The 25,424-nt window shown below is 39.5% G+C and overlaps 1 protein-coding gene across 4 annotated transcripts in view; it reads left to right on the forward strand.

The window, feature by feature from the left end:
- LOC143019553 (TBC1 domain family member 1-like) overlaps nucleotides 1-25,424 on the forward strand; it is a 155,680-nt gene that overhangs the window by 48,061 nt on the left and 82,195 nt on the right. For all 4 annotated transcript variants that reach the window (XR_012965824.1, XM_076175288.1, XM_076175287.1 and 1 more), the window contains exons 9-11: nucleotides 3,436-3,556; nucleotides 10,378-10,494; nucleotides 22,135-22,345. Coding sequence is in view for 3 of the 4 variants with exons in the window: in XM_076175288.1 (XP_076031403.1) it covers nucleotides 3,436-3,556; nucleotides 10,378-10,494; nucleotides 22,135-22,345 (449 nt within the window). In the remaining variant the exon portion in view is untranslated. The remainder of the gene's footprint in view (nucleotides 1-3,435; nucleotides 3,557-10,377; nucleotides 10,495-22,134; nucleotides 22,346-25,424) is intronic.

Below are 25,424 nucleotides of genomic sequence, written 5' to 3' on the forward strand. Positions count from 1 at the left end.
ACAGCAAGGCCACTTCATTAAATCGGCGACCCCCCCTCTCCGTCCCCCCATGCATAAAAGGAGAAGACAGGGAGAAATCCCTTTGGGCTGCGTCAAATTTTGCTCACACATACTACCTCACCCCCCCATCCCCCCACCCATTCTACCTCATGCATCACAACATCATCCATATACAACCATTCTCCATTCACCCCTGTCTTCTGTCCTCTCCCGTCCTTCCTCAACAGACATTCCCCTCTTCCCCAAAGCCCCCATCACCCCATCCATCCATCTCATCCTAGGAGTCCCCTCATGTTCACTCCCTCCACATCTGCCCTCCATACCTCTTTTACCAGTCTTTCTTCACTCACTCTACCCATGTGTCCAAACCATCCCAATACTCTTTCATCAACCCTGTCTCCCAACTCCCTTTCCACCCCTGTTCTCCTCCTCACCTCCTCATTTCTCACTCTATCTAGCCTAGTAACCCCCATCATACTTCTCAGACACCTCATCTCAAACACATTCAAACTCCTCTCTTCCTCTCTTATGTTCCATGTTTCTGCTCCATACAGTGCTGATGGCACAATCACTCCTTCATACAGTCTCCTCTTAGCATCCATTCCCAAATGTCTATTCCTCATTACATTCTTTAATCCACCAAAGCATTTACTCGCTTCTCTCAATCTACATTGTACCTCCACCTTCACTCCACCTTTTCCTGCCACATTTGCACCCAAGTATCTATATATAGTTATATGGTAAAAATAAACAAATAGTAATAATAAAGAAGTATATATATATATATATATAATAAATACAATATAATTTAATGTTAATGTAAACCTAATTTGTTATATTTCAATATTCATAATTTTTAGAAACTCTATTCTGTCAATCTATATATCAAGGGCTTTTTCCTCCTTATCAGAGAGGTAGCCAAAATAAAAAAACAACACCCTCCCTCACCCCTTTCATCCCCACCCATTCCACTCCCATTCACCATCTTAGCTCCTCGTGGATGACAGGTCATCCATGTATTCTGCCCATTGCCCTGGGCCAGAAGCAGTGCAAGACAGCACATCCACAGCAAGGCCACTTCACTTAATTGGTAACCCACCCCTCTCTGTCCCCTCATGTAGAAAAAGAGCAGATGGGAAGAAATCCTTTTGGGCTGCATCAAAATATCATGGAAGTCCTTGACAGAGAAGATTTATTAATGTGGGATAAAAAAAACAAACAAGAGGACATGAAAAGAAACTAAAAAAAAAAAAGAATTATTGAAGAGATCTGAAAAAGAATAATTTCTGACACAGAGTGGTGGATGTCTGGAACAAATTAGGCGAGGCAACAATATGTGCAAAAACTATACAAGAATTTAAGAACAAACTAGATCCTGAAAGATACAAAGATGGGTCACTCCGAGCATAGCTCCCTTTCTTTGTAATACAACTAGGTAAATACTGTATATAAATATTCCCTAATCCCTATCCCCCACCCACTCCCTTCCTTGCATAATAGTATTATCTATACACAGCTATTCTCCACTCACCCCTATCTTCTGCCTTCTCCATTTCATACTCAACAGACATCCCCCTCTAGCTCAATGCCCCTTTCACCCTATCCATCCATCTCATCCTCAATTGTCCTCTCATCTTCACTCCACCTCTGCCCTCCACACCTCTTTTACTAATCTTTCTTCACTCATTCTTTCCACGTGTTCAAACCATCCCAGTACTCTTTCATCAACCCTATCTTCCGTCTCCTTTTCTAACCCCGCTCTCCTCATCACCTCCTCATTTCTCACTCTGTCCAATCTTGTAACCCCTACCATACTTCTCAGACGTTTCATCTCAAACACATTTAAATTTTTCCTCTCTGCCTCACTTAAATTCCATACCTCTGCCCCATACAGTGCTGTTGGCACAATCACCCTTTCTTATAATCTCCTTTTTGCATTTATTCCAAAATGACTATTTCTCATTACATATTTTAATCCCCCAAAGCACTTACTTGCTTCTCACAATCTACAATATATTCTCACCTCCACTCCCTTTCTAGCCACATGTGACCTCAAGTACGTAAATCTATCCACTTCCCCCAGCCTCTTTTGTTTAACCTCTTCAGTACAAGTCAAATTCTCGCGTGCAGCATCGGATACTTGAGGTACGATGATTGATACATCACAGCACTCACATTATAAAATATAAAGTCACTGCTGTATTACCCATAATGGAGCTTATGGTGAGGGTAGGTTTGTAACCTGCTCCTGTCAAAATCACCAAGACTGCTCTGTGGGTTGCCAGGGTGTTGCAATTGAGGGACACACATGTTGAGCCAGGCATATAGTGAACCTATAGCAAACTCTTCATGTGGGCACCAGGAGCATTCTTTTCCTCACCCAGGATGATCAACTACCCTTTGTGTTGGCAAAGATCATAAAGCTTAGATTATATATGGTGGCTCTCTTGGGGTTGATAAGACCAGGCAGTGGTGAGATCAATAGTCAGGGTTACACTTCTGGTCAGGCTGCACTGACCAGACTGCACCAAATCGATTTCATCTGAGCATATTTTTTTAGGCATAAACTTCATGTTTTCATACTGAAAACAGGATAATATGAAATAATAATGGCTATTTCACAAAACTCGTAATGTCTTGTACAACACTAAGACAATATTTTGGCTGGCCACACAGACCAGTAATTTTAGATTTTGCCCATTTTTGGCTAGTTCACCATGATTTCGGCTACCCATTGGTTAGTGGGCTCCCATTGATTTCAAACCCTGAAGAAGCATCTTGATGTCTTTGGTACTAAATGCCTTTAAAAAAACATGGGGTATTGCTGGAATGGCTTTATATTAAATTAAAGACTACTGTAAGACTCAGTCTAGGCCTCTTACCAGCATGATTTGTGAATATAAACTTTGGCTATATGGCAGCATGTTGTTTCCACAAGAGACAACCCTCAATGGAAGAGACAAAGGGGATGCCTACAGAATTTATGGCTAGGGCAAATTTATCAGACATGTCAAGTTTTTTTTGAATGGGAATGGTGGTTGCATGGGAGCTTGCCCAGGGAGACCATGGGGACTAACAAAGGTGTGAAAGTGAAGCAGCATGTGTTTCTAGTTGATAACAAGTGTGATGGGGGGATACAAACCATCATCCTCAAAATACTACAATTGGGAAGGGTGGTGTATGTGCCTGATTTATCTTATTTAATGTACAGGAAAACAGCAACACTTGTGGTATTCATTTGGCATTGGTGTCTGTCTTGATTTAGGCATCCCTTTATAGTGTTAAAGTTATTGGTATATACATACTTTGTATGTCAACCAAATTTCAAGATATTAATCCAAATTATTTCAGTTGTGGTTAACTATTACTTATATTAACAACTTGTAATTTTTTTTTAATACAGTTCTACATATTCTTTTTATGTTCCTCTAAAAGGGCCTGAAGAATAATGACCACTTTGGTTTCATTTGTCGTGAAATGAATGGAGATACTTCAGTCTATCTGGGTTATGTGTTTCGGTGTCAGACAAGCCCTGTTTGTGATGAAATAATGCAGGGTAAGTAAACTCATATTTTGCAGCTTCAGCCATTTTTGTGTTAATAGTTTTAGTCATATTTATGGAAAGTTTAAACCAAATTTGAATTAACCTTGGAAGAAAATGTTTTAGATATGTTGAATTAGATGTTGACTTAAAAGTAAATGAAAACAAATGATTGTTGGATTAGTAGAAGAAAAGCTATTCTTAGTTTTAATTTTTCATGCACTAGATTCCACCTGCTCATATTACCTTTGACTTGTGATTTGTGCTAAGCACCAGTATTAGCAGCTCACCTATAAAATACAGCCACAGGTGTTTTGTGTGTGCAAATTTTAGAGCTGGTAATTCAGTTGTGTTCAGCCAAATGACCACATACTCGCATCTTCAGTTTGAGTCATTGGTACAGGTTTTTTGTAAGGAATGTGAATTTACAGTATCTATTTGGAATGTGTGTTATAACTGGACTCACTTAGCAATGTGTGTCCGGCTATTCTTTGACTAAAAATTACTAAAAAATGACAATTTACAATGGATGGAGCTCCAACAATTTTTAATTACTGACCTTCTTGGACCACAAGATGCCAAGCAGTGCACTCCTTCAATGCAATCACTGAAGTAAACAGATGATAATACTGGAAAAAAAAATTACTGCCAGCACTCAGGAACTTCTTCAAGCTAAATACACCATATACCCACATGATCTTAAGATCCCAAACAATGTCATGACCTGTGAACCACTGTAACTAAATGGGACAAACACACAAATAATAAGCATGGGAAAAAAAAAAAAAAAAATCAGTGACCTAATCTGCCATCCAAACAAGAGGTCTTGTATTCCTCCAAGAACTCAGAAGATCCTCCTGATCACTGTCATCAACCACTGGTGGCTCCACATGCTCTTCAGAACACAACAATTTACCACCTGAATCATCATCTGCATCTTCGGATGGGGACCATGGAGCTACAACCAGCCAACCATCCAATACATTTCTCAGCACACCATCAACAGATATATTATTTCATGAGTTCACTTGAGTAACAATTCTCCTGTGCCACTGAGTGGTACAATGCATGGCAGGTGTTTTACCCAAACCTCATTTCCAATTTTAATTGGCAAAATATCATTTTGGCCATCATCCACTCTTCTAAGGTTTACTAAAGGATATCTCCATTCATATATGTACACAGAACACTGGCACAGACAGCTTGTCCTGTTCAGATGTTGGTGTAATGTTGTACCAATATACTGCCTCAATGGAAGAGATTCCTCCCCTCTCAGCAATAGCCAGGCGCGGATCTAGGAACAAAGTTTGGGGGGGGCCCGACGGCAGAATTTTCGGTTGTTTAACGAGCATTAGCATTACCGTTTCTCCACACACGGGATTCTTATTTGTTAATAACTGGCGGACTGACCTAAATGAATGGGCATAACCATCTGCTCTAGGTGCCAGTGTTTCTCTTCGGATTCAAATGAGAGAGGAATTTTGTATCTTATCAAAACTTTATTGAATCGTACAATAAAATCCTCACACGGGGCACCAATGTAGTGAGTTCCAGCGATAAACCTTTCATATATTTAACCAAACAGCAAAACAACCATTCAATGCGGCAGATACCAACAGAAAGAGAGAGAGTCGAACGCAGCGGTCACTTATATAGGCGGATATTAGCGGAAAAACAGTCAGCGGAAATCAAGATGTTATCGAACCTTCCAGAACTTTCCATAACTTTCATAAATGATACAATGATAATAAAAATGGATTATAACATGGATTATAAAAATGAAATAGTGAACTGAAATGAAATCGGGCCAAAGGGCCAAAGCCAAAAGGGGGGGGCCCGGGCCCCCTGGGCCCCCCCCTTATATCCGCGCCTGGCAATAGCCTTAATGGTCCTGTGGTGCCTCTCTACTTTTTCGTTTCCTCCTGGTCAGTAAGCAGCTCTAAATACCTTATCAATATTCCACCAATGCAACATGTTTCCTAAGCACTACAATTGAAGGCTATTGTCCATCAATAGCTCATCAACTGGGCCTCTTTCCTTAAAGATGTCCAATTCTGCTGTGATGCATTGTGTGTCTTCTCTCTTCAATTTTCTCCATACTGCAAAATGACCTGGGCCTCAATCAACCATGGATAAGTAGGGAGCCCCCCCTGTAATGAGTCACATCAATAGCCAAGCACCATCAGTTATACTCGACACTAAGTTCACCTCCCTTGTGCTGCACAGGAACAGGATCAATTGACTGACATCAGTCACAACACTTCACGATCCTCCTCATGGAATCTTTAGATACTTCCGGGTCCAATCTCTTGGCCAGATGTTAAAGTACTGTCTATCCCCATATGATGTTTTTATTGTGTAACTCTCAGATTTACAAAACACCAGCACACATATGTGCTTGTCCAAACATCACCAACTTCAACATACATTAACCAGCTCCTTTTAACTCTAGCCAAGACATCAGCTTTGTTCTTCTCTGTAAGTACCAATGATACTGCAATATTCAAGCCAAATTTATCAACCATTTCACATTCCCTAAATGTCATTCAATAATCATTTCAGCAGCTCCTTTTGTGTGAACATGCTTCTCAGCACTTATAACAGTTTTCAACCATATTCCAACAGTTGCTGAATCAGTCCTCAATTTTATAGAGGTGCATACATATATCAAGGGCTTCCTCCCCCTCACAAGGGAGGTAGCCAAAGTCAAAAGGCATAACTCCATTCCCACCAATTTCATCCCCATCCACTTCACTCCACTCCCATTCACCATCCCTCTCCCTCTCATTTTGGCTCCTCCTGGATGACGGGCCATCCTTGCATCATGCCCACTGCCCTGGGTCAGAAGCAATGCAACAAGACAGTACGTCCACAGCAAGACTGCTTCGTTTAATCAGCAACCCCCCCCATCCATCCCCTCATTCAGAAAATTTGTAGTAATATTACCCCCAAAAACACAGTCTTGGACAGAGAGTGATCATTCCAGAATGTTGGAAGACACAAAGAATGCACCAACTGATTCACTGAAAGGAGGAAATATAGTAATTTTGGGTGACTTTAACTCGAAAGAAATATGTTGGGAAGAAATGACAGTAAAGGTGGAGAAGACTTTTGGAGAAACATACTATTGGATATGACCATTGAAGACACAATGACTCAATGGATAAAGGAAAATACCAGATATAGAAACAATGAGGAACTGTTGAGACTAGATTTAATATGTCAGAGCCTGAAATTGTGGACAAAATGGAATACAAAACACCAATTGGGAAGAGTGACTACATATTAATAAGAGTTTGAACTAAACAAATTGATTTGAGAAAAAATGAGAAACATAGAAAAGGAAGACTAATGTATAACAAAACAGATTGTGAGAAACTCAGAAAATTCTTTCAAAATACAAATTGGGAAAATTTATTAAATGAAAAAACAAAGATGGAGGAGAAATGGAACATATTAAAAGAAATTTATAATGAGGTGATAAACAAATACATACCAAAGCAGGAAGGGTGTACATTAAGTGCTGGTACAACAAAAAATGTAGTGAGGCTAAAGATAGAAGAGACAAAGCTTGGAAAAGGTAAAAAAAAGAAAGTGGCAAATATATATCAAACTAAGAAATGAATATGTAAAAATATACTGGGAAGAAAAGAGAAACTATGAAAAAGACATAATAAAAAAATGCAAGGACCAACCAAAACTATTTTACAGGTATGTAAATGGTAAACTAAAAAACAAACAAGAAATAGTAAAACTGTGCCAAGGGAATAATGAATATATAGAAGATGTAGAAACGGCTGAAATTATGAACATTTTAAATCAGTATTCACAAATGAAAGTACACAAAATTGGGAGGAAATACAGAGAGAAAGATCTCCCCCAATGACATAGAAGGAAATTAGAGACCAAACAAAAAACCTTGGCATCAGAAAATCACAGTCCAGATGGAATTGGAAATTGGATATTAAAAGAATGCATAGATGAACTAACAGACAAAATATATAAGATAATTGATTACTCACTCAAAGAAGGAAAGGTACCACAGGATTGGAAAAATGTGAATATTGTACCAATATATAAAGGAGGGGGACAAGGAAAATCCAACTAACTTTAGACCAGCTGGTCCCCAGCTGCATTACCACCCAGCACCAGGGTAATCTGTCTTTGGATGCTTTGAATCTTGGCATTGTTTTCTCCTTCTTAGCAATAAAGGTTCTGGATGACATTTTCTTCCAATACAGGCCTGTCTCGTAATAGTTTATCCACCTAACAATAGACCAGCTGGCAAAATGAGAATCAAGCAGGTGTTTACTGTGTGCCATGCTCAGGTTCCAACAAGATTTATATTGGTGAAAGTTTCTGTAGTGTTGACAAAAGAATACTGGAACATGAATATGGTATGAAAATTTATAATATGAATAATGCCATTGTTAGACAGATTCAATACAGGCCACATTGCTGACTGGAATAGTTCTAAGGTGATAAAATATGAAAATCATGCTATGAAACGTAGATGTTTTGAATCTGCTTTTATATCTACTATTGATAATATCAACCAAAATTATGGATTCTTTACATTAAATAAACCTATAGCAATTCTTGTAATGAGGATACTTGGGTGCAAATGTGGCAGGAAAGGGAGGAGTGGAGATGGAGGTAGAATGTAGATTGAGAGAAGCGAATAAATGCCTTGGGGGATTAAAAAATGTAATGAGAAATATATATTTGGGAATGGATGCTAAGAGGAGGTTGTATGAAGGAGTGATTGTGCCAACAGCACTGTATGGGGCAGAAACATGGAACATAAGAGAGGAAGAGAGAAGGAGTTTGAATGTGTTTGAGATGAAATGCCTGAAAAGTATGATAGGGGTTACTAGGCTGCATAAAGTGAGAAATGAGGTGAGGAGAAGAACAGGGGTGGAAAGGGAGTTTGGAAATAGGATTGATGAAAGAGTATTGGGATGGTTTGGTCACATGGAAAGAATGAGTGAAGAAAGACTAGTAAAAGAGGTGTGGAAGGCAGCAGTGGAAGGAGTGAACATGAGGGGTCGACCTAGGATTAGATGGATGGATGGGGTAAAAGGGGCATTGAGAAAGAGGAGAATGTCTACTGAGGAAGGATGGGAGAGGACAGAAGATAGGGGAGTGATGCTGTGATGCATGAGTGGGAGTGGGGTGGGGGATGGGGGTGAGGGAGTATGTATGAGAAAAATAAATTGACGCAGCCCAAAGGGATTTCTCCCTGTCTTTGGCTTTTCTTCATGAGGGGACGGAGATTGGGGGGGGGGGGGGGGTAATGATTTAATGAAGTGGCCTTGCTGTGGATGTGCTGGGTCTTGCGATACTGTTTCTGACCCAGGGCAGTGGACAAGATGCAGGGATGACCCATCCAGGAGGTGCTGAGAGAGGGGGTAGAGGGGAGTGGAGTATGTAGGGGATGGAATGGGTGGGAGTGGTTTCTATGCCTTTGTGTTTTGACTACCTTCTGTGTAAGGGGAAAAAAAGCCTTTGGTATATGTATGTATGTCTGTCAGTGACATGATAAAAGGTACAAGAAGCTGCCATCATATTTGCAGATGATGCCCAAATCATGAGAAAAGTGAAAAATGAGAATTTGAGACTATTGCAAAAATATCTAGAAACTATTTTTATATAAAGCCAAGAATGGGAAATGATGTTCAGTACAAAAAGAAAAAAAAAAAAGTACTAGAAATAGACAGTAGCTGCAAAAGACCACCTTGAAATTATTCCTTGTGACTAGGATATGCATCAGTAGTATGGTCTCCCCACAGAGTGAAGGATATAAGCAAGATGGAGAGAATAGAAAGGGAAGCAACCAAACTGGTCCCCAGCCTGGCTGACAAATCAAATGAGGAAAGACTAAAAGCACTGGGGGTGCTAATTCTGAAAGATTGAAGAGAAAGAGGTGATATGATTACAGTATTCATGTCACTAAAGGGGACAGATTGCATTGACAGAAGAGATTTCTTGGTTAAGGATTGGAGGGCTTTAAGAGGTCATGAGAACAAATTAAGAAGGACTACGTGTCTAAAGGATGTGAAGAAGTACAGTTTTTCTTATACATAAATATCTGGAGTAGCTTAGAAGGTGATACCCAAGTTGGAACAATAAATGAGTTCAGTTGTAAATATGATAATTGGAACTCAAGGATATAGATTAAGTTGGAACCACATGAATGAGGCTAGGCATGATGAAATTGGAGAATAGGAGATGGGACCCAATGAGTGTTTCTCCTTTCCTATATACTACAATTAGGTATATACATACATACTCAGATTACTAAACAAGCCCTTCAATAAAGATGACCAAAATCAGGACTACAGCAACAACACCCAAACATATGCTCCACAGAAAATACCCTCCTACACCAGACAAGAACCACACTGGCATGGCTGTGCTCAGAACATCCAGCATTAAAAAATTACTAACACAGAATAGGCCTGACTATTCAAACTATCCCAGATGTGACCACCACACAGAGAACACAGAACACCTCATACTACAATGCCCCACACTAACAATCCCCAGACAACAACACAATATCTTCTCGTAATGACTTATGGTCCCACCTGGAAGCTGTTGCCTATTTCCTGAAGGCAGTTCTTCTGAAAGAGAGACCTGGGGCAGTTGATTGATTTATCTAGATTAGGTTTTTGTTTTTCAGATATGTATAAAGTTAGATAAGATTTCAGAAGGCATGGAAAATCAATGGTAAAAGTAAATTTTTTTTACTTGAATCACCATTCTAGGACATAGATGGTGAAATGATACATTACTACAGTGTGTGATAATTAACATAAGTCCTTGTGCTGCAGCATTGAGTAAATCCTTCGCTGCTGTGCATGAAGCACAACAGAGGGAGAAGCAGGAGAACCTCTTGTGTGACCAGTGTCCATTGCGGTGGTTTAGTCAACTCTGTGCAGAAGTAGAGGGTGAGTACTTAGTATAGTCTTAATATTGCAGATGATGTAGTTGAGATTATGTTGAGGCAACTTCAAGTTGCGTGAACCAAGGAAGTATGGATTTTGTGAAACTGTGTTGACAAGCCTGGATTAATCATTAAGCAAAGCACATATTTACGAATTGACACCCTTTAAACTGAAGGACTTTTTAATTTTCTCTGTATAACCTTATAACTGAACACTGCTATTAAATCACCTCTTTCCCTTTCTTTCAATGATAGCAGGTCCAGTGTTTTTAATTTCTTTTCATACATCCAGGAAATCTAGAAACCAATTTGGGCACTGCTCTTTGTATTCTATTCATCTTGTTTATATAATTATTTTTTGCAAACATTAATCACCACTACATATCTTAATTTAGAGCTGATAAGGTATTCTAAGATTTTTTTCTTTTTCTTTTTTTTTCCCTCTCATTATCTCCTTGTCTATGTCCTGATAAAATACTTTTACCTTTGTCAATAGACTGTCTGTTTTGCCCACAATTTTGTTGACCTGTTTTACAGATACTATTAAGTGAAGAGATAGGTAAACGTGTAGTGGAGTGGAAGGAGGTTTCCTCAAGGATAATGTGGATGAAGGTGAAACTGGGAAAGGAGATGTGGGTTTTTGTAAGTGCATATGGGCCTGGTAGTGAGAAGAGTGTAGAAGAAAGGGAGGCTTTTTGGGTAGATTTAAATGAGTGCATAGAGGGATTAGGGAGAAACGTCAATGTAGTAGTACTGGGAGACCTTAATGCTAGGGTAGGAAATGAACCAATTGACGGAGTGGTTGGGAAATGTGGAGCTCCAGGAAAGAATCGAAGTGGAGAATTGATGGTGGAGATGTATCTAGAGAGTTGATGATAGCAAATACAGTGTTTCAGAAAAAAGTCAAGCTTAAGTACTCATGGGAGAGGGTGGTGGATGGAAGGGTGGTAGATAGAGTGTTAATGGACTATGTAGTGGTAGGTAGGAGTATAATAGGAAGAGTTAAGGATGTACATGTAATAAGGGGAGAGAGTGGGGGAATATCAGATCATTTTCTGGTGGAAGGTAAGTTGAGAGTGGAGGATAGATGGAGAAAGAGGAAAAGGGTAGAAGGTAGGGAGGTGCTTAGAGTGAACTCTTTAAATGAAAAGGAAAAGGAGAAGGAGTACAAGAAGAAGCTGAGAGAGGAGTGGGAGGGAGTGAAGGCTAGAGTAAAGCTAGGAGAGGAGGAGGAATGGGGATGGTTCAAAGAGGGAGTCACAAAGTCCGCAAAGATGGTGTGTGGAACAAGAAGGACAGGAGGAAATAGAAGGAAGAGTAGTGAATGGTGGAATGAGGAAACAAAGAAGGTTATACAAGAGAAGAAGCGAGCTTTCACAGATTGGTTACAAAATAGGATGAGGGAGTCATATGAGAGATACAAAGAAAAGAAAAGAGAAGTAAAGCACAAGGTAAAAGAGGCAAAGAGGAGAGCAGATGTGAAATGGGGTAAGAGTATGACAGAAAATTTTGAAAGTAATAAAAAGATGTTTTGGAAAGAAATTAAGAGAGGAAGAGGAGGCAAATCAAGTAGAGAAGAAAAGGTAAAAGGTGCAGATGGTGATATGATAATGGAAGAGAAGGCAGTAAGGGGAAGATGGGCAGAATATTTTAGTGAGTTGCTAAATGTGAAGGAGGATAGGGAGGGAAAGATAGTTGCAGTGGGAAGTGCTAAGAAAATGACCGTGGTGAGTGAGGATAATGGAGGAGAAATAAGGAAGGATGAAGTGAAGGCAGTTGTTAAGATGATGAAAGCAGGTAAGGCACCTGGTCTGGATGGATGCCATGCAGTGGGAAGTGCTAAGAAAATGACCATGATGAGTGAGGATAATGGAGGAGAAATAAGGAAGGATGAAGTGAAGGCAGTTGTTAAGATGATGAAAGCAGGTAAGGCACCTGGTCTGGATGGATGCCATGCAGAATGTCTAAAAAATGGAGGTACAGTGATGGTGGACTGGCTGGTGAGGTTATTTAATGTTTGCTGGAGAGAGGGTAGAGTGCCGGAGGACTGAAGGAGTGCCTTTATAGTTCCACTTTACAAGGGAAAAAGGCACATGTGTGATTGTATTAGTTTCAGAGGGATTAGCTTGTTAAGTGTAGTTGGGAAGGCTTATGGGAGGATCTTGATTGAGAGGATTAGGAGAGGAACAGAGGGAATAATTGGTGAGGAACAGTGTGGATTTAGGATGGGTAGAGGTTGTGTAGATAAGATTTTTGTGGTAAGACAGATATGTGAGAAAGCTATAGGAAAGGGGAAGGATTTTTTTGGGCCTTTATGGATCTGGAAAAGGCTTATGACAGGGTAGACAGAAAGGCACTGTGGAAGGTTTTGCGGATATACGGGATAGGAGGAAAGCTTTTAGGAGCTGTCAAGAGTTTTTCGAGAGTAGTAGAGCATGTGTCAGGATTGGAAATGGAGAGAGTGAGTGTTTCGAGGTAAAGGTGGGACTTTGTCAAGGATGTGTCTTGTCTCCCTGGCTGTTCAACTTATACAAGAGGTAAATGCAAGGGTGGTGGGTCAGGGATTGGAGATGGTTAAAGAAAATGGAGAAAAGTGGGAGGTGAGTCAGCTTTTGTTTGCGGATGACACTGCGCTTGTGGCAGGATCGGAAGAGGGATTGAAGAAGTTGGTGACAGAGTTCGGGAGAGTGTGTGAAAGAAGAAAGCTGAAGATAAATGTGGGTAAAAGTAAGGTGATGAGATGTACAAGGGGTGAAAGTGGCAGCAGACTGGAAGTGAGCATCAAGGGAGAGGGACTGGAGGAAGTGGATAGCTTTAGATACTTGGGTGCAAATGTGGCAGGGAAAGGTGAAGTGGAGGTGGAGGTAGAATGTAGATTGAGAGAAGCCTTGGTGGATTAAAAAGTGTAATGAGGAATAGACGTTTGGGAATGGATGCTAAGAGGAGACTGTATGAAGGAGTGATTGTGCCAACAGCACTGTATGGAGCAGAAACATGGAACATAAGAGAGGAAGAGAGAAGGAGTTTGAATGTGTTTGAGATGAGGTGTCTGAGAAGTATGATAGGGGTTACTAGGCTAGATAGAGTGAGAAATGAGGAGGTGAGGAGGAGAACAGGGATGGAAAGGGAGTTGGGAGATAGGGTTGATGAAAGAGTATTGGGATGGTTTGGACACATGGAAAGAATGAGTGAAGAAAGACTAGTAAAAGAGGTATGGAAGGCAGATGTGGAGGGAGTGAACATGAAGGGACGTCCTAGGATGAGATGGATGGATGGGGTGAAAGGGGCTTTGGGGAAGAGGGGAATGTCTGTTGAGGAAGGACGGGGGAGGGCAGAAGACAGGGGTGAATGGAGAATGGTTGTATTTGGATGATGTTGTGATGTATGAGGTGGAATGGATGGGGGGGTGAGGTAGTATGTGTGAGCAAAATTTGACGCAGCCCGAAGGGATTTCTCCCTATCTTCTCCTTTTCTACATGGGGGGACGGAGAGGGGGGGTCGCCGAATATATGAAGCGGCCTTGCTGTGGATGTGCTGTGTCTTGTGACACTGCCTCAGACCCAGGGCAGTGGACAGGGTGCAGGGATGACCCGTCATCCAGGAGGTGCTAATATAAGAGGGAGGGTGGAGGGGAGTAGAGTGTATTTAGGGATGAAATGGGTGGGAACGATTTTATGCCTTTTCTTTTTGGCTACCTCCCTTGTAAGGGGGAAAAAAGCCTTGGTATATGTATGTATGCATTACAGATAATTATCATTATAATGTGTCTTAGTATTGTGGTTTGTATTTGAGAGGTGTATTGTCGCCGATTAAATGAAGCGGCCTTGCTGTGGATGTACTGTGTCTTGCGACACTGCTTGTATTGTCATTAATTTTTTATAGAACGAGTTTGAAAAATAACTTGCAAGTATATTGTGTAAAAAATGCACTGGGAGATGTTTGGTATGTAATTATTGATTTCTGCGTTTCTAAGACTTGATATGTTTGTATGGTGTTTGGTATTATATATAGAATATTATCTCTATTTTTGTAGTATTTATTTGTATTCCTTTATTTCAATTAGCTGTTGGTTGATATGTACAGTTATTGTGGTGGATCTATGTACATTTGGAAGATTTAGTGTATTATCTACTTTAAGTCTTATGAATGTCGAATTTGTTCATTGTTTTAGTTATGTTGATTTGAAGAATTGGCAGTGAATCTTGTAAGTATCACTTTATATCTTAATATGTGGATTCTGTTTAGTGCATTAGTTAAAAAAAATTCTCTTATATGTATCTGTATTTATTAACTTGTTTTTATCTATTTATATTGAATGTGTTTAAATTTTGTGTAGTTAAGTGTAAAAATTTAGGAAACAGGCTACTTATTGTAGATCTACATTGATTTGATGTGTAGTCCAGATTCACTATCAGATTTACCTAGTTGTATTTACCTAGTTGTAATATACGGGAGGGGAGCTATGCTCGTGGTGACCCGTCTTTGTATCTCTCCGCATCAAGTTTTATCTTAAAATCTTGTATAGTGTTAGCACATACTGTTTTGTTGTCTAATTTGTTCCATGTATTTATCGCTCTGTGTGGGAAACTGTTCCTTTTCAAGTTTTTTCTATAACTATCCTTTTTCAATTTTTTTCCGTGTCCTCTTGTTTTACCGTTGTCCCACATTAATAGGTCGTTCCTGTCTAAAACTTCCATTCCTTTCATTATTCTGTAGATAGTTAGCAAATCTCCTCTTTCTCTTCTTTGTTCCAGAGTTGGTAGGTTCAATTTGGATAGTCTTTGCTCATATGTTAGTTCGGCGAGTGTCGGTGCTAGTTTTGTTGTCGCTCTTTGTAATCTTTCTAGTTTCTTAATATTCTTTTTGGTACTGGGTGTCCAAAGTGATGCTGCGTACTCGAGTTTTGGTCTTATTAGTGTAGTAAGTATTTTCCTTATCATTTCTTCGTCCATATAGGTAAATGCCACTTTGATTGCTCTCAATAAGTTGTAGGTTTCTCCGAACATCTTGTTTATATGCTTATCTGGTTTCATGTCCTTTCCAATCATCACTCCAAGATCTTTTTCATAGTTTGTTTTATTTATTTTTTCTTCCCCAATTCTGTAATCTTTTGATATTCTATTTTTACTCTTTTCAAATTCCATTATGCTGCATTTCTTAATATTGAATTTTACTTTCCATTTTTGAGTCCAATTCCATATTGTGTCCAGATCTTGTTGCAATGAGTTGCAGTCCTCTTCCGTTTTTACCTTCTTAAGTAATTTTGCATCATCTGCAAAAAAATTTATATAGCACTCCATGCCTTCATTCATGTCATTAACGTATACAGCGAACATGATCGGTGCCAGTACTGATCCTTGCGGGACCCCGCTTTTTACTTCTTCCCAGTTGGAGAATTTTTCTCTAATTACAACTCTCATTTTCCTCCCAATCAGAAAGTCTTTCATCCATTCCAATAATTTTCCTCTGATGCCACCTTTTGACTCTATCTTATTTATTAGTTTCCTATGAGGTACCTTATCGAATGCCTTTTGCAGGTCCAGAAAAGCACAGTCTGCCCATCCATCTCTTTCTTCTATTATGTCTACTAATCTTGAGTAAAAGCAAATCAGATTTGTTGTACAGGATCTCCCTTGATCTAAATCCAAATTGATTTGGGTTCAGTATAGATTTTTCTTCCAGGTACTTAACCCATCTGTTTTTGATCACTCTTTCACAAATTTTTGCTATTGTGCTTGTTAGTGAGACCGGTCTGTAGTTAGATGGATCTTCCTTATCACCTCCCTTATAAATTGGTACAATGTTTGCTTTTTTCCAGTCCAATGGTACTTTTCCTTCTTTAATTGATGATTTAATTATATCATATATTTTGTCAGTTAATTCTTCCGTGCATTCTTTCAGTATCCAATTTGCTATTCTGTCTAGGCCATGTGATTTTCTGACATCCAGGGTTTTAATTTGATCAACTGATTTCTTTTTGTGTTACATTTATTTCTTTCATTGCAGGGGATAATTCTCTCTCTCTAACTTCACTGTTAGGCGATTTTTCTATTGTGAATACTGATCTGAAGTGGTTGTTCATTATTTCAGCCATTTCCAGTTCTTCTGTAAATTCTTTTTTATCTTGGCGCAGTTTTTCTATTTCTTGTTTGTTTTTCAGTTTTCCATTTACATATTTGTAAAATAGTTTGGGTTCTTTACATTTGTCTATTATCTTTTTTTCGTAATTTCTCTTTTCATCTGCGTATTTTTACATATTCGTTTCTTAGTTTGATGTATGCTTGCCATTTGCTTTGTTTCTTATCTCTTTTCCATTTTTTCCAAGCTTTGTCCCTTTTTTCCTTTGCTTCACTACATGGTGACTGATGAGTGCTTGGAAGAAGTTGGTGGTGATGTTCAATTTTACTGACTTGTAGGTTCTTTGTGCTGCTTGTGTCTTGAGTGGAGGGAGGGGGTAGAGCGGGTGGAGGTGGAGGTCCTTGCTGTGGGTTACGGCATGGAGGGAGGGGGTGGGTAGAGTGTTGAGGCTCTCATTAGCTTTGCTTTGGCTGATGCGAAGTGCCTGGTCCTTGCCATGTGTCACAGGTGTTAGAGAAGAAATTAATCTACCTAAGTTCAATTGTGAAAAAATACCCCTTTATTCATTTCTAGCTCCCCTTCCTGTATAATACAACTAGGTAAATACACACACACACAGAGTGCATATATATATATATATATATATATATAATATACGTTAATTAGCTGTGTTTGCAGTGTTTTTGCTGTGTTTTCGGTGTTTTTGGTGCTGTTGTTTAATGTATGCAATCACTATGCCACCCAAAAAACACTCCAAAACACCGCAAACACAGCTAATTAAAGTCCGTTAATGAGAGGTCTCACTGTATATATATATATATATACATATATATATATATATATATATATATATATATATATATATATAAATAAAAACATACATATACCAAAGGCTTTTTCCCCCTTACACAGGGGGTAGCCAAAAAGAAATAGGCATAGAAATCACTCCCACCCATTTCATTTCCCATATATTCCACTCCCCTCCACCCTCCTCCCTCCCTCCTATCTTGGCACCTCCTGGATGACGGGTCATCCCTGCATCCTGTCCACTGCCCTGGGTCAGAAGCAGTGTCGCAAGACACAGCACATCCACAGCAAGGCCGCTTCATAAATTCGGCGACCCCCCCTCTCCGTCCCCTCATGCAGAAAAGGAGAAGACGGGGAGAAATCCCTTCGGGCTGCATCAAATTTTCACACATACTTCCTCACCCCCCATCCCCAAACCCACTCCCCCTCATGCATCACAGCATCATCTATACACAACCCTTCTCCATTCACCCCTATCTTCTGTCCTCTCCCGTCTTTCCTCCACAGACATTCCTCTCTTTTGTAAAGCCCCTTCACCCCATCCATCCATCTCATCCTAGAGCGCCCCCTCATATTCACTCCTTCCACCTTTGCCTTCCACACTTCTTTTACTAATCTTTCTTCACTCATTCTTTCCATGTGTCCAAACCATCCTAATACTCTTTCATCAACCCTGTCTCCCAGCTCCCTTTCCACTCCTGTTCTCCTCCTCACCTCCTCATTTCTCACTCTCTCTAGCCTAGTAACCCCTATCATACTTCTCAGACACCTCATCTCAAACACATTCAAACTCCTTCTCTCTTTCTCTCTCATGTTCCATGTTTCTGCCCCATACATTGCTGTTGGCCCAATCACTCTTGAAATAGTGGACAAAGTCCAGTACAAGACACCAATTGGAAAGAGTGACCATGTACTCATCGAAACTGTACTAAAGGAAGAAATAGACATGGAGAGGAACAAAAAGCATAGGAAAGGAAGATTGATGTACAACAAAACAGACTTTGCAAAACTAAAGACATTCTTCCAGAATGCAAACTGGGAAAAATTCTATATGGAAGAGACAACAGTGGAAGAGAAATGGAATATATTGATGGATAATTACAATGAAGGGGTAAACAGGCATGTACCAAGACAAAAGCAAGAGAGAGAGTACATTAAATGTTGGTTCAACAAAAGATGCAGTGAGGCAAAAGACAGAAGGGACAAAGCTTGAAAAAGGTGGAGAAAAGACAAAAAAACAAAGCAAATGGAAAATTTATATAAACTATAGAAATGAGTATGTTAACGTGAGAAGAGAGGAAAAAAGGAACCATGAGAAGGATATTATAGATAAATGCAAAGATCAACCCAAGCTATTCTATCGGTATGTGAATGTTAAACTTAAAACCAAACAGGAAATGGTGAAACTACGGCAAGGAAATATAGAATACACAGAAGAATTAGAGATGGCCGAAGTCATGAACAACCACATTAAAATTGTCTTCACCAGAGAGAAAATACAAAATTGGGACGTAGATAATAACAAGCAATCTCCCCACATGAGTGAGTTCACAACATCACAAAAAGAAATATCAGAACATCTATCAAAACTGGACGTCAGAAAATCACATGGCCCGGATGGTATTGCAAATTGGATTCTAAAGGAATGCAAAGAAGAACTAACAGACAAAATACACATCATAATAAATAGCTCACTCAAAGAAGGAAAGATACCTAATGACTGGAAAAATGCTAACATTGTACCAATATATAAAGGAGGAAACAAGGAAGAACCCACCAACTATAGGCCAGTATCACTAACAAGCACTATAGCCTTCCTTCCTCATTGCAACAAGATTTGGACAAGATCTGGAATTGGACTCAAAAGTGGGAAGTAAAATTCAATATAAAGAAATGTAATATGATGGAATTTGGAAAGAGTAAAAACAGAATATCAAAAGATTACAAAATTGGTGAAGAAAAGGTGAAAAAAGTACATACATACATACATATACCAAGGCTTTTTCCCCCTTTCAAGGCTTTCAAGGGAGGTAGCCAAAAAGAAAAAGGCATAAAATCATTCCCACCCATTCCATCCCTAAATACACTCTACTCCCCTCCACCCTCCCTCTTATCTTAGCACCTCATGGATGACGGGTCATCCCTGCACCTTGTCCACTGCCCTGGGTCAGAGGCAGTGTCACAAGTCACAGCACATCCACAGCAAGGCCGTTTCATTAAATGGGCGACCCCCCCTCTCCGTCCCCCCATGCATAAAAGGAGAAGACAGGGAGAAATCCCTTTGGGCTGCATCAAATTTTGCTCACACATACTACCTCACCCCCCATCCCCCCACCCATTCCACCTCATGCATCACAACATCATCCATGTACAACCATTTTCCATTCACCCGTCTTCTGTCCTCTCCCGTCCTTCCTCAACAGACATTCCCCTCTTCCCCAAAGCCCCCTTCACCCCATCCATCCACCTCATCCTAGGACATCCCTTCATGTTCACTCCCTCCACATCTGCCTCCCATACCTCTTTTACTAGTCTTTCTTCACTCATTCTTTCCATGTGTCCAAACCATCCTAATACTCTTTCATCAACCCTATCTCCCAACTCCCATCAAATTACAGACCATTCTCCCATCAAATTACAGACTGGTCTCCCTGACAAGCACAATAGCAAAAATTTGTGAAAAGGTCGTCAAAAATAGATGGGTTAAACATTTTGAAGAATAAACTATACTGAATCCAAATCAATTTGGATTCAGACAAGGAAGATCATGTACAACAAACTTGATCTGCTTCTACTCAAGATTAATAGACATAATGCAAGAGAGAGATGGTTGGGCAGACTGTGCCTTTCTGGACCTACAAAAGGCATTTGATAAGGTACCACACAATAAACTAATAAGGAAGATAGAATCAATAGGTGGCATCAGAGGAAAATTATTGGAATGGATGAAAGACTTCCTGACTGAGAGAAAAATGATAGTAGTAATTAGAGATAAATTCTCAAATTGGGAAGAAATGAGAAGTGGTGTCCCACAGCGATCAGTACTGACATGGATGAAGGAGTAGAGTGTTATATGAATTTCTTTGCTGACGATGCAAAAATACTAAAGAAAGTAAAAACGGAGGAGGATTGCAACTCATTAAAACAAGACCTGGACAAGATCTGGAAATGGACTCAAAAGTGGAAAGTGAAATTCAATATCAAGAAATGTAGTATAATGGAATTTGGAAAAAGTAAAAACAGAATATGGAGAGATTATAAAATTGGTAAAGAAGAGGTCAAAAAAGTAAACTTGGAAAAAGACCTTGGAGTGATGATCAGCAAAGACATGACACCAGATAAGAATATTAAAATAGTCAGAGAAACCTATAAATGTATTGAGGTCAATAAAAGTGGCATTTGCCTATTTGGATGAGGAAATGATAAAAAAAAATTAACTACACTGATAAGACCAAAACTCAAGTACGCAGCAACACTATGGACATCCAGTACCAAAAATAATCTAAAGAAGTTAGAATACAAAGAGCAACAACAAAACTGGCACCAACTCTTTCCAAAATGACATATGAACAAAGACTGTCCAAATTAGAATTACCAACTCTGGAATAAAGAAAGAAAAGAGGAGACTTACTATCTATAGAATTATGAAGGGAATGGAAATCTTAGATAAGAATGACTTATTGAAATGGGACAATGGAAAAACAAGAGGACATGAAAAGAAAAAAAAAAAAGATAATTACAGAAGAGGTCTGAAAAAAAAAAAACTTCCCACACAGAGTGATAGATACTTGGAACAAATTAGACAAAGAAACAATGTGTGCAGACACTTTTCAAGATTTTAAGAAAAAACTTGATGCTGAGAGATACAAAGACGGGTCACCACGAACATAGCTCCCTTCCCGTATAATACAACTAGGTAAATACACCTTCAGGACTGCACCTTCAGATGAAGATGGGAGGTTAATGAGTTTTGAAGTTGGGCAGTAAGGAGACGATTGTCTCTGCCAACCATCTTGCAGGATCACCAATAGCAGGTACCTATCATTGGATCCACTCGATTGTGTAACACATGTATAGGAACACCACCCCTTAACTCAACATTAGTGGATACAGCTATGATTGTAATGTTTGTGCTCTGTAGAATAAAGATAATTCATCTCTATTCCAAAGAAAAGGGAATGGGTGTAGTGAACTGTGTTATTTTATTATTTACAATGAAGTTTAAATGTACGTACATATACATATACCAAAGGCTTTTTTCCCCCTTACAAGGGAGGTAGCCAAAAACAAAGGCATAAAAACCACTCCTACCCATTCCATCCCTATCACACTCCACCCCCTCCACTCCCTTTCCTCCCTCTTATCTTGGCACCTCCTAGATTGACAGGTCATCCCTGCATCTTGTCCACTGCCCTGGGACAGAAGCAGTGTTTCAAGACACAGCACATCCACAGCAAGGCTGCTTCATCAAATTGGCAAAAAAAAAAAAACCCTCTCAGTCCTCTCATGCAGAAAAGGAGAAAATGGGGAGAAATCCCTTCGGGCTGCATCAAATTTTTCTCACACATACTCCCTCTCCCACCACCCCCCACCCATTCCACCTCATGGATCATAACATCATCCATACACAACCATTCTCCATTCACCCCTGTCTTCTGTCCTCTCCTATCCTTCCTCCTTTGTTGGAGGTTTAATTGTAATTACATAAAAGAGTTTCACTAACTTTTATGATGATGCCACACTTCACATTATTATACAGGTCTTCCGGCAACAAAGGCCCACATGGTCATTATGAAGAAGATCAGTTCCTTACAAGAGGAGGAACGCAGCCTCATCATAGCCAAGTATGAGGGAGCAGAAGTGAATGATGCACAGATGCAGAACAACATACTCATGATGCTGTTGCGAGCACATTTTGAAAGCAAGCAGAGCATGCATACACACACAGCCCTCCCTGGAGGGGGTGTAAGGTCAGTTATCTTCAGGAATCCATACTTATTATTTGGTATCATTGGTTAGATTAGCATCTGATCAGTGAAGGAAATTGAAAGAACCATTAGATTTGTTCTAAAACCAGTATATTTTATGAGGAAAAAATTATTAAGAAAAATTCTACATGAATAGTTTAATTGCTGATAAGTGCTGGTGCTAAGTAATAATAGTTATGATTCACTGACTGAAAACCATTAGCTTCACAGTGTCTACAAATCTCCCTCTGGCTCTTCCATCAGTTTCTGCAGATAAAAACATTGGACTCTTGCCTGTGTTGTATTTGTGTATTTACCTTGTTGTAGTAAATATGATAAGATTTGTGCTGATAGGGTCCTATTTATTGAGTTCCCACTGGTCAAATCTGACCTTAAATTCTCTAATGTTTGCCAATTTTGTGTTTTTTGTACATGTATTATGTTGTTGATCTCCGTAATTAGTGTTTGTAGTCTACTCTGTTCTGAGGGATAGGAGTGGGGGTATTGTGTTAACCCCTTCAATATGGGCCAAAATCTCGCGGGGAAGCATTAGCTGCCAGACATGCGATGTTGCGTCATAATACTCGCATTATAGAAAATAAACTTACCGCTGTATTGCTCGTTCTCTTTCACTCGTGAATTTTGATAACCAGAGAAAATATGATGAAGCCAGTTTACAGAGTATGGGGGTCACGCCGACATCGGCATCCTCGCGTACCCACTTGCTCCTCATGACGCCAACGTAGGCGTCATTGTATCGAAGGGGATAAGTGTATCACATTGTCTGATGAGACCTCAGATTTCTGGTGTGAAGTTTAGGTTATGTGATTTTCTTTTGCCTCTGGGGATGTATTTTTTATCTGTTTTTTGTATGATTGTATTGAATGTGTGCACAGCAGCATCTATGTGATTGGTGTACTGTTTTGTATCTCAAATTGTTGTTCTGACTCTTTAGTGAAAACTTCCCAGTTTGCTCTCTTGTAAATTATTTGTGAATGTGTGTCTGTGGCCAAATGGGGTGTATCATGTTTTGGTGGTGATGATGATGATGGTGGTCAGAATCCTCGGATTCAACCACCTTCCATGAATTTGTTGGGGTTAGATGGTGGAAGAGATGTTACTGTCAGGAGAGAAAGGGGTGTAGAGGACTTGATGGGGGATATATGTGTGATTATGGGTGTTGTTCTTGATAGTCAAGTTGTGTTTGCAGGTCAAACTCTGTGTTGGGGTTGTTGATATACCAGGTCAATAACTAGGATAAGGTTGAGGATGGTGGCAAATTGGTTAAGGATAGGTCTAAAGTTGTTTGGAACTGTGGGGGATGATTTGGGGTTATGTACATGCTCATTATTGTAATTGTAGATTTCTTTGGATTTAGAGTGATTGAGTTTCAGGGGTGTTGTCTGTGGTAGGGAGGAGGGTTTAGGTGGTGGCACTTGTGTCCACGAAGCAGATGGACTGGTGGATGAAGGTGATAAGTCCACCGCTGTTGCCATCAGTCTGGTAGTTTCTAATGGTCCTGAAATTATGAAATATGGGTGTTTTTTGGGGAGTGTTGTAATTTTGTTTCTTATATCATGTCAATGTGTATGTTGTGTTGTTTGAGGAAGTATTTACCTAGTTGCATCTTATGGCAAGGGGAACTATGCTTATGGTGTCCCATCTCTGTATCTCGCTATGTCCAATTTGCTCTTAAATTCGTGTATTGTTTTTGCACACACTATTGTTTTGTCTAGTATGTTCCATACATCCACCACTCTGTGGGGAAAGCTGTTCTTTTTCAGTTCTCTTTTATAACTCCTTTTTGAGCTTCCTTCTATGTCCTCTTGTGTCTCTCTTATCCTGATTTAGTTAGTCCTCTCTATTAAGGACTTCCATACCTCTCATAATTCTGTAGATGGTCAACAAGTCGCCTCTTTCTCTCCTTTGTTCCAGAGTCAGCAATTCTGGTTTTGACAATATGTCTTCATATGATAGTGCTGGGTGAACATAGTGTTGCTGCATACTCCATTTTTGGCATTATCAGTGTGACTAGTATTTTCTTTACCATTTCTTCATTCAAGTAAATAAAAGCCACTTTTATTGATCATAGCAAGTTATAGGTTTCACCAACAATTTTGTTTATCTGTTTGTCAGGGGACATATCCTTTGTGAAGATTACTCCCAGGTCTTTTTCAAATCCCACTTTCTTTACTTCCTTTGCACCAATTTTATATTGTCCTGCTATCCTTTTTTGTTATTACTTTTTCCAAATTCCATTATGCTACATTTCTTAATGCTGAAGTCCACTTCCCACTTCTGACCCCATTCCCAAACCCAGTTCAGATCTCTTTGCAATGAGTCACAGTCCGTTTCAGTGCTCACTTTCTTTAAAAGTTTTGCATCATCTGCAAAGAAGCTCATGTAACATTCCACACCCTCGTCCATGTCATTCACATAAATAGCAAACATTATTGAAGCCAATACTGATCCTTTTGAAACTCTAATTACCTCTTTCCAAGTAGAACTCTTATCTCTGAGCACTTGATGCAAAAAATCCTCCATCCATTTCAGTAGTTTACCATGTATCCCTACTATGGTTTCCAGGTTTCTTAATAGTTTTTTGTGTGGTACTTTGTCAAAAGCTTTTTGTAGATCTAGGAAATCACAATTAGGCCATCCATCCCTTTCATGTATTATATATATATATAGTAGTCTTGTGTAAAAACAGATCAAATTTGTGGCACATGATCTTCCCTTTCTAAATCAGAATTGTCTCGGAATTAGTATAATGTTCTCCTCCAGATGTTTTATCCATCTAGTTTTTGTAACTCTTTCACAGATTTTGGCTATCATGCTTGTAAGGGAGATTGGTCTGTAATTGTTGGGTCTTCCTTATTTCCTCCTTTATGAATTGGTATGTCAGCATTTTTCCAGTCTTCTGGTGTTTTTTCATCTTTGAGTTAGCAAGTTATTATGTTATATATTTTGTCTATTATTTCTTTTTTACATTCTTTTAATATCCAGTTTGTAATTCCATCTGGGTGCAGGGATGACCTGTCATCCAGGAGGTGCCAAGATAAGAGGGAGGGAGGAGGGTGGA

Source organism: Oratosquilla oratoria, chromosome 37, assembly GCF_046742065.1.
Source record: "Oratosquilla oratoria isolate Oo_2021 chromosome 37, ASM4674206v1, whole genome shotgun sequence".
Lineage (NCBI taxonomy): Eukaryota > Metazoa > Arthropoda > Malacostraca > Stomatopoda > Squillidae > Oratosquilla > Oratosquilla oratoria.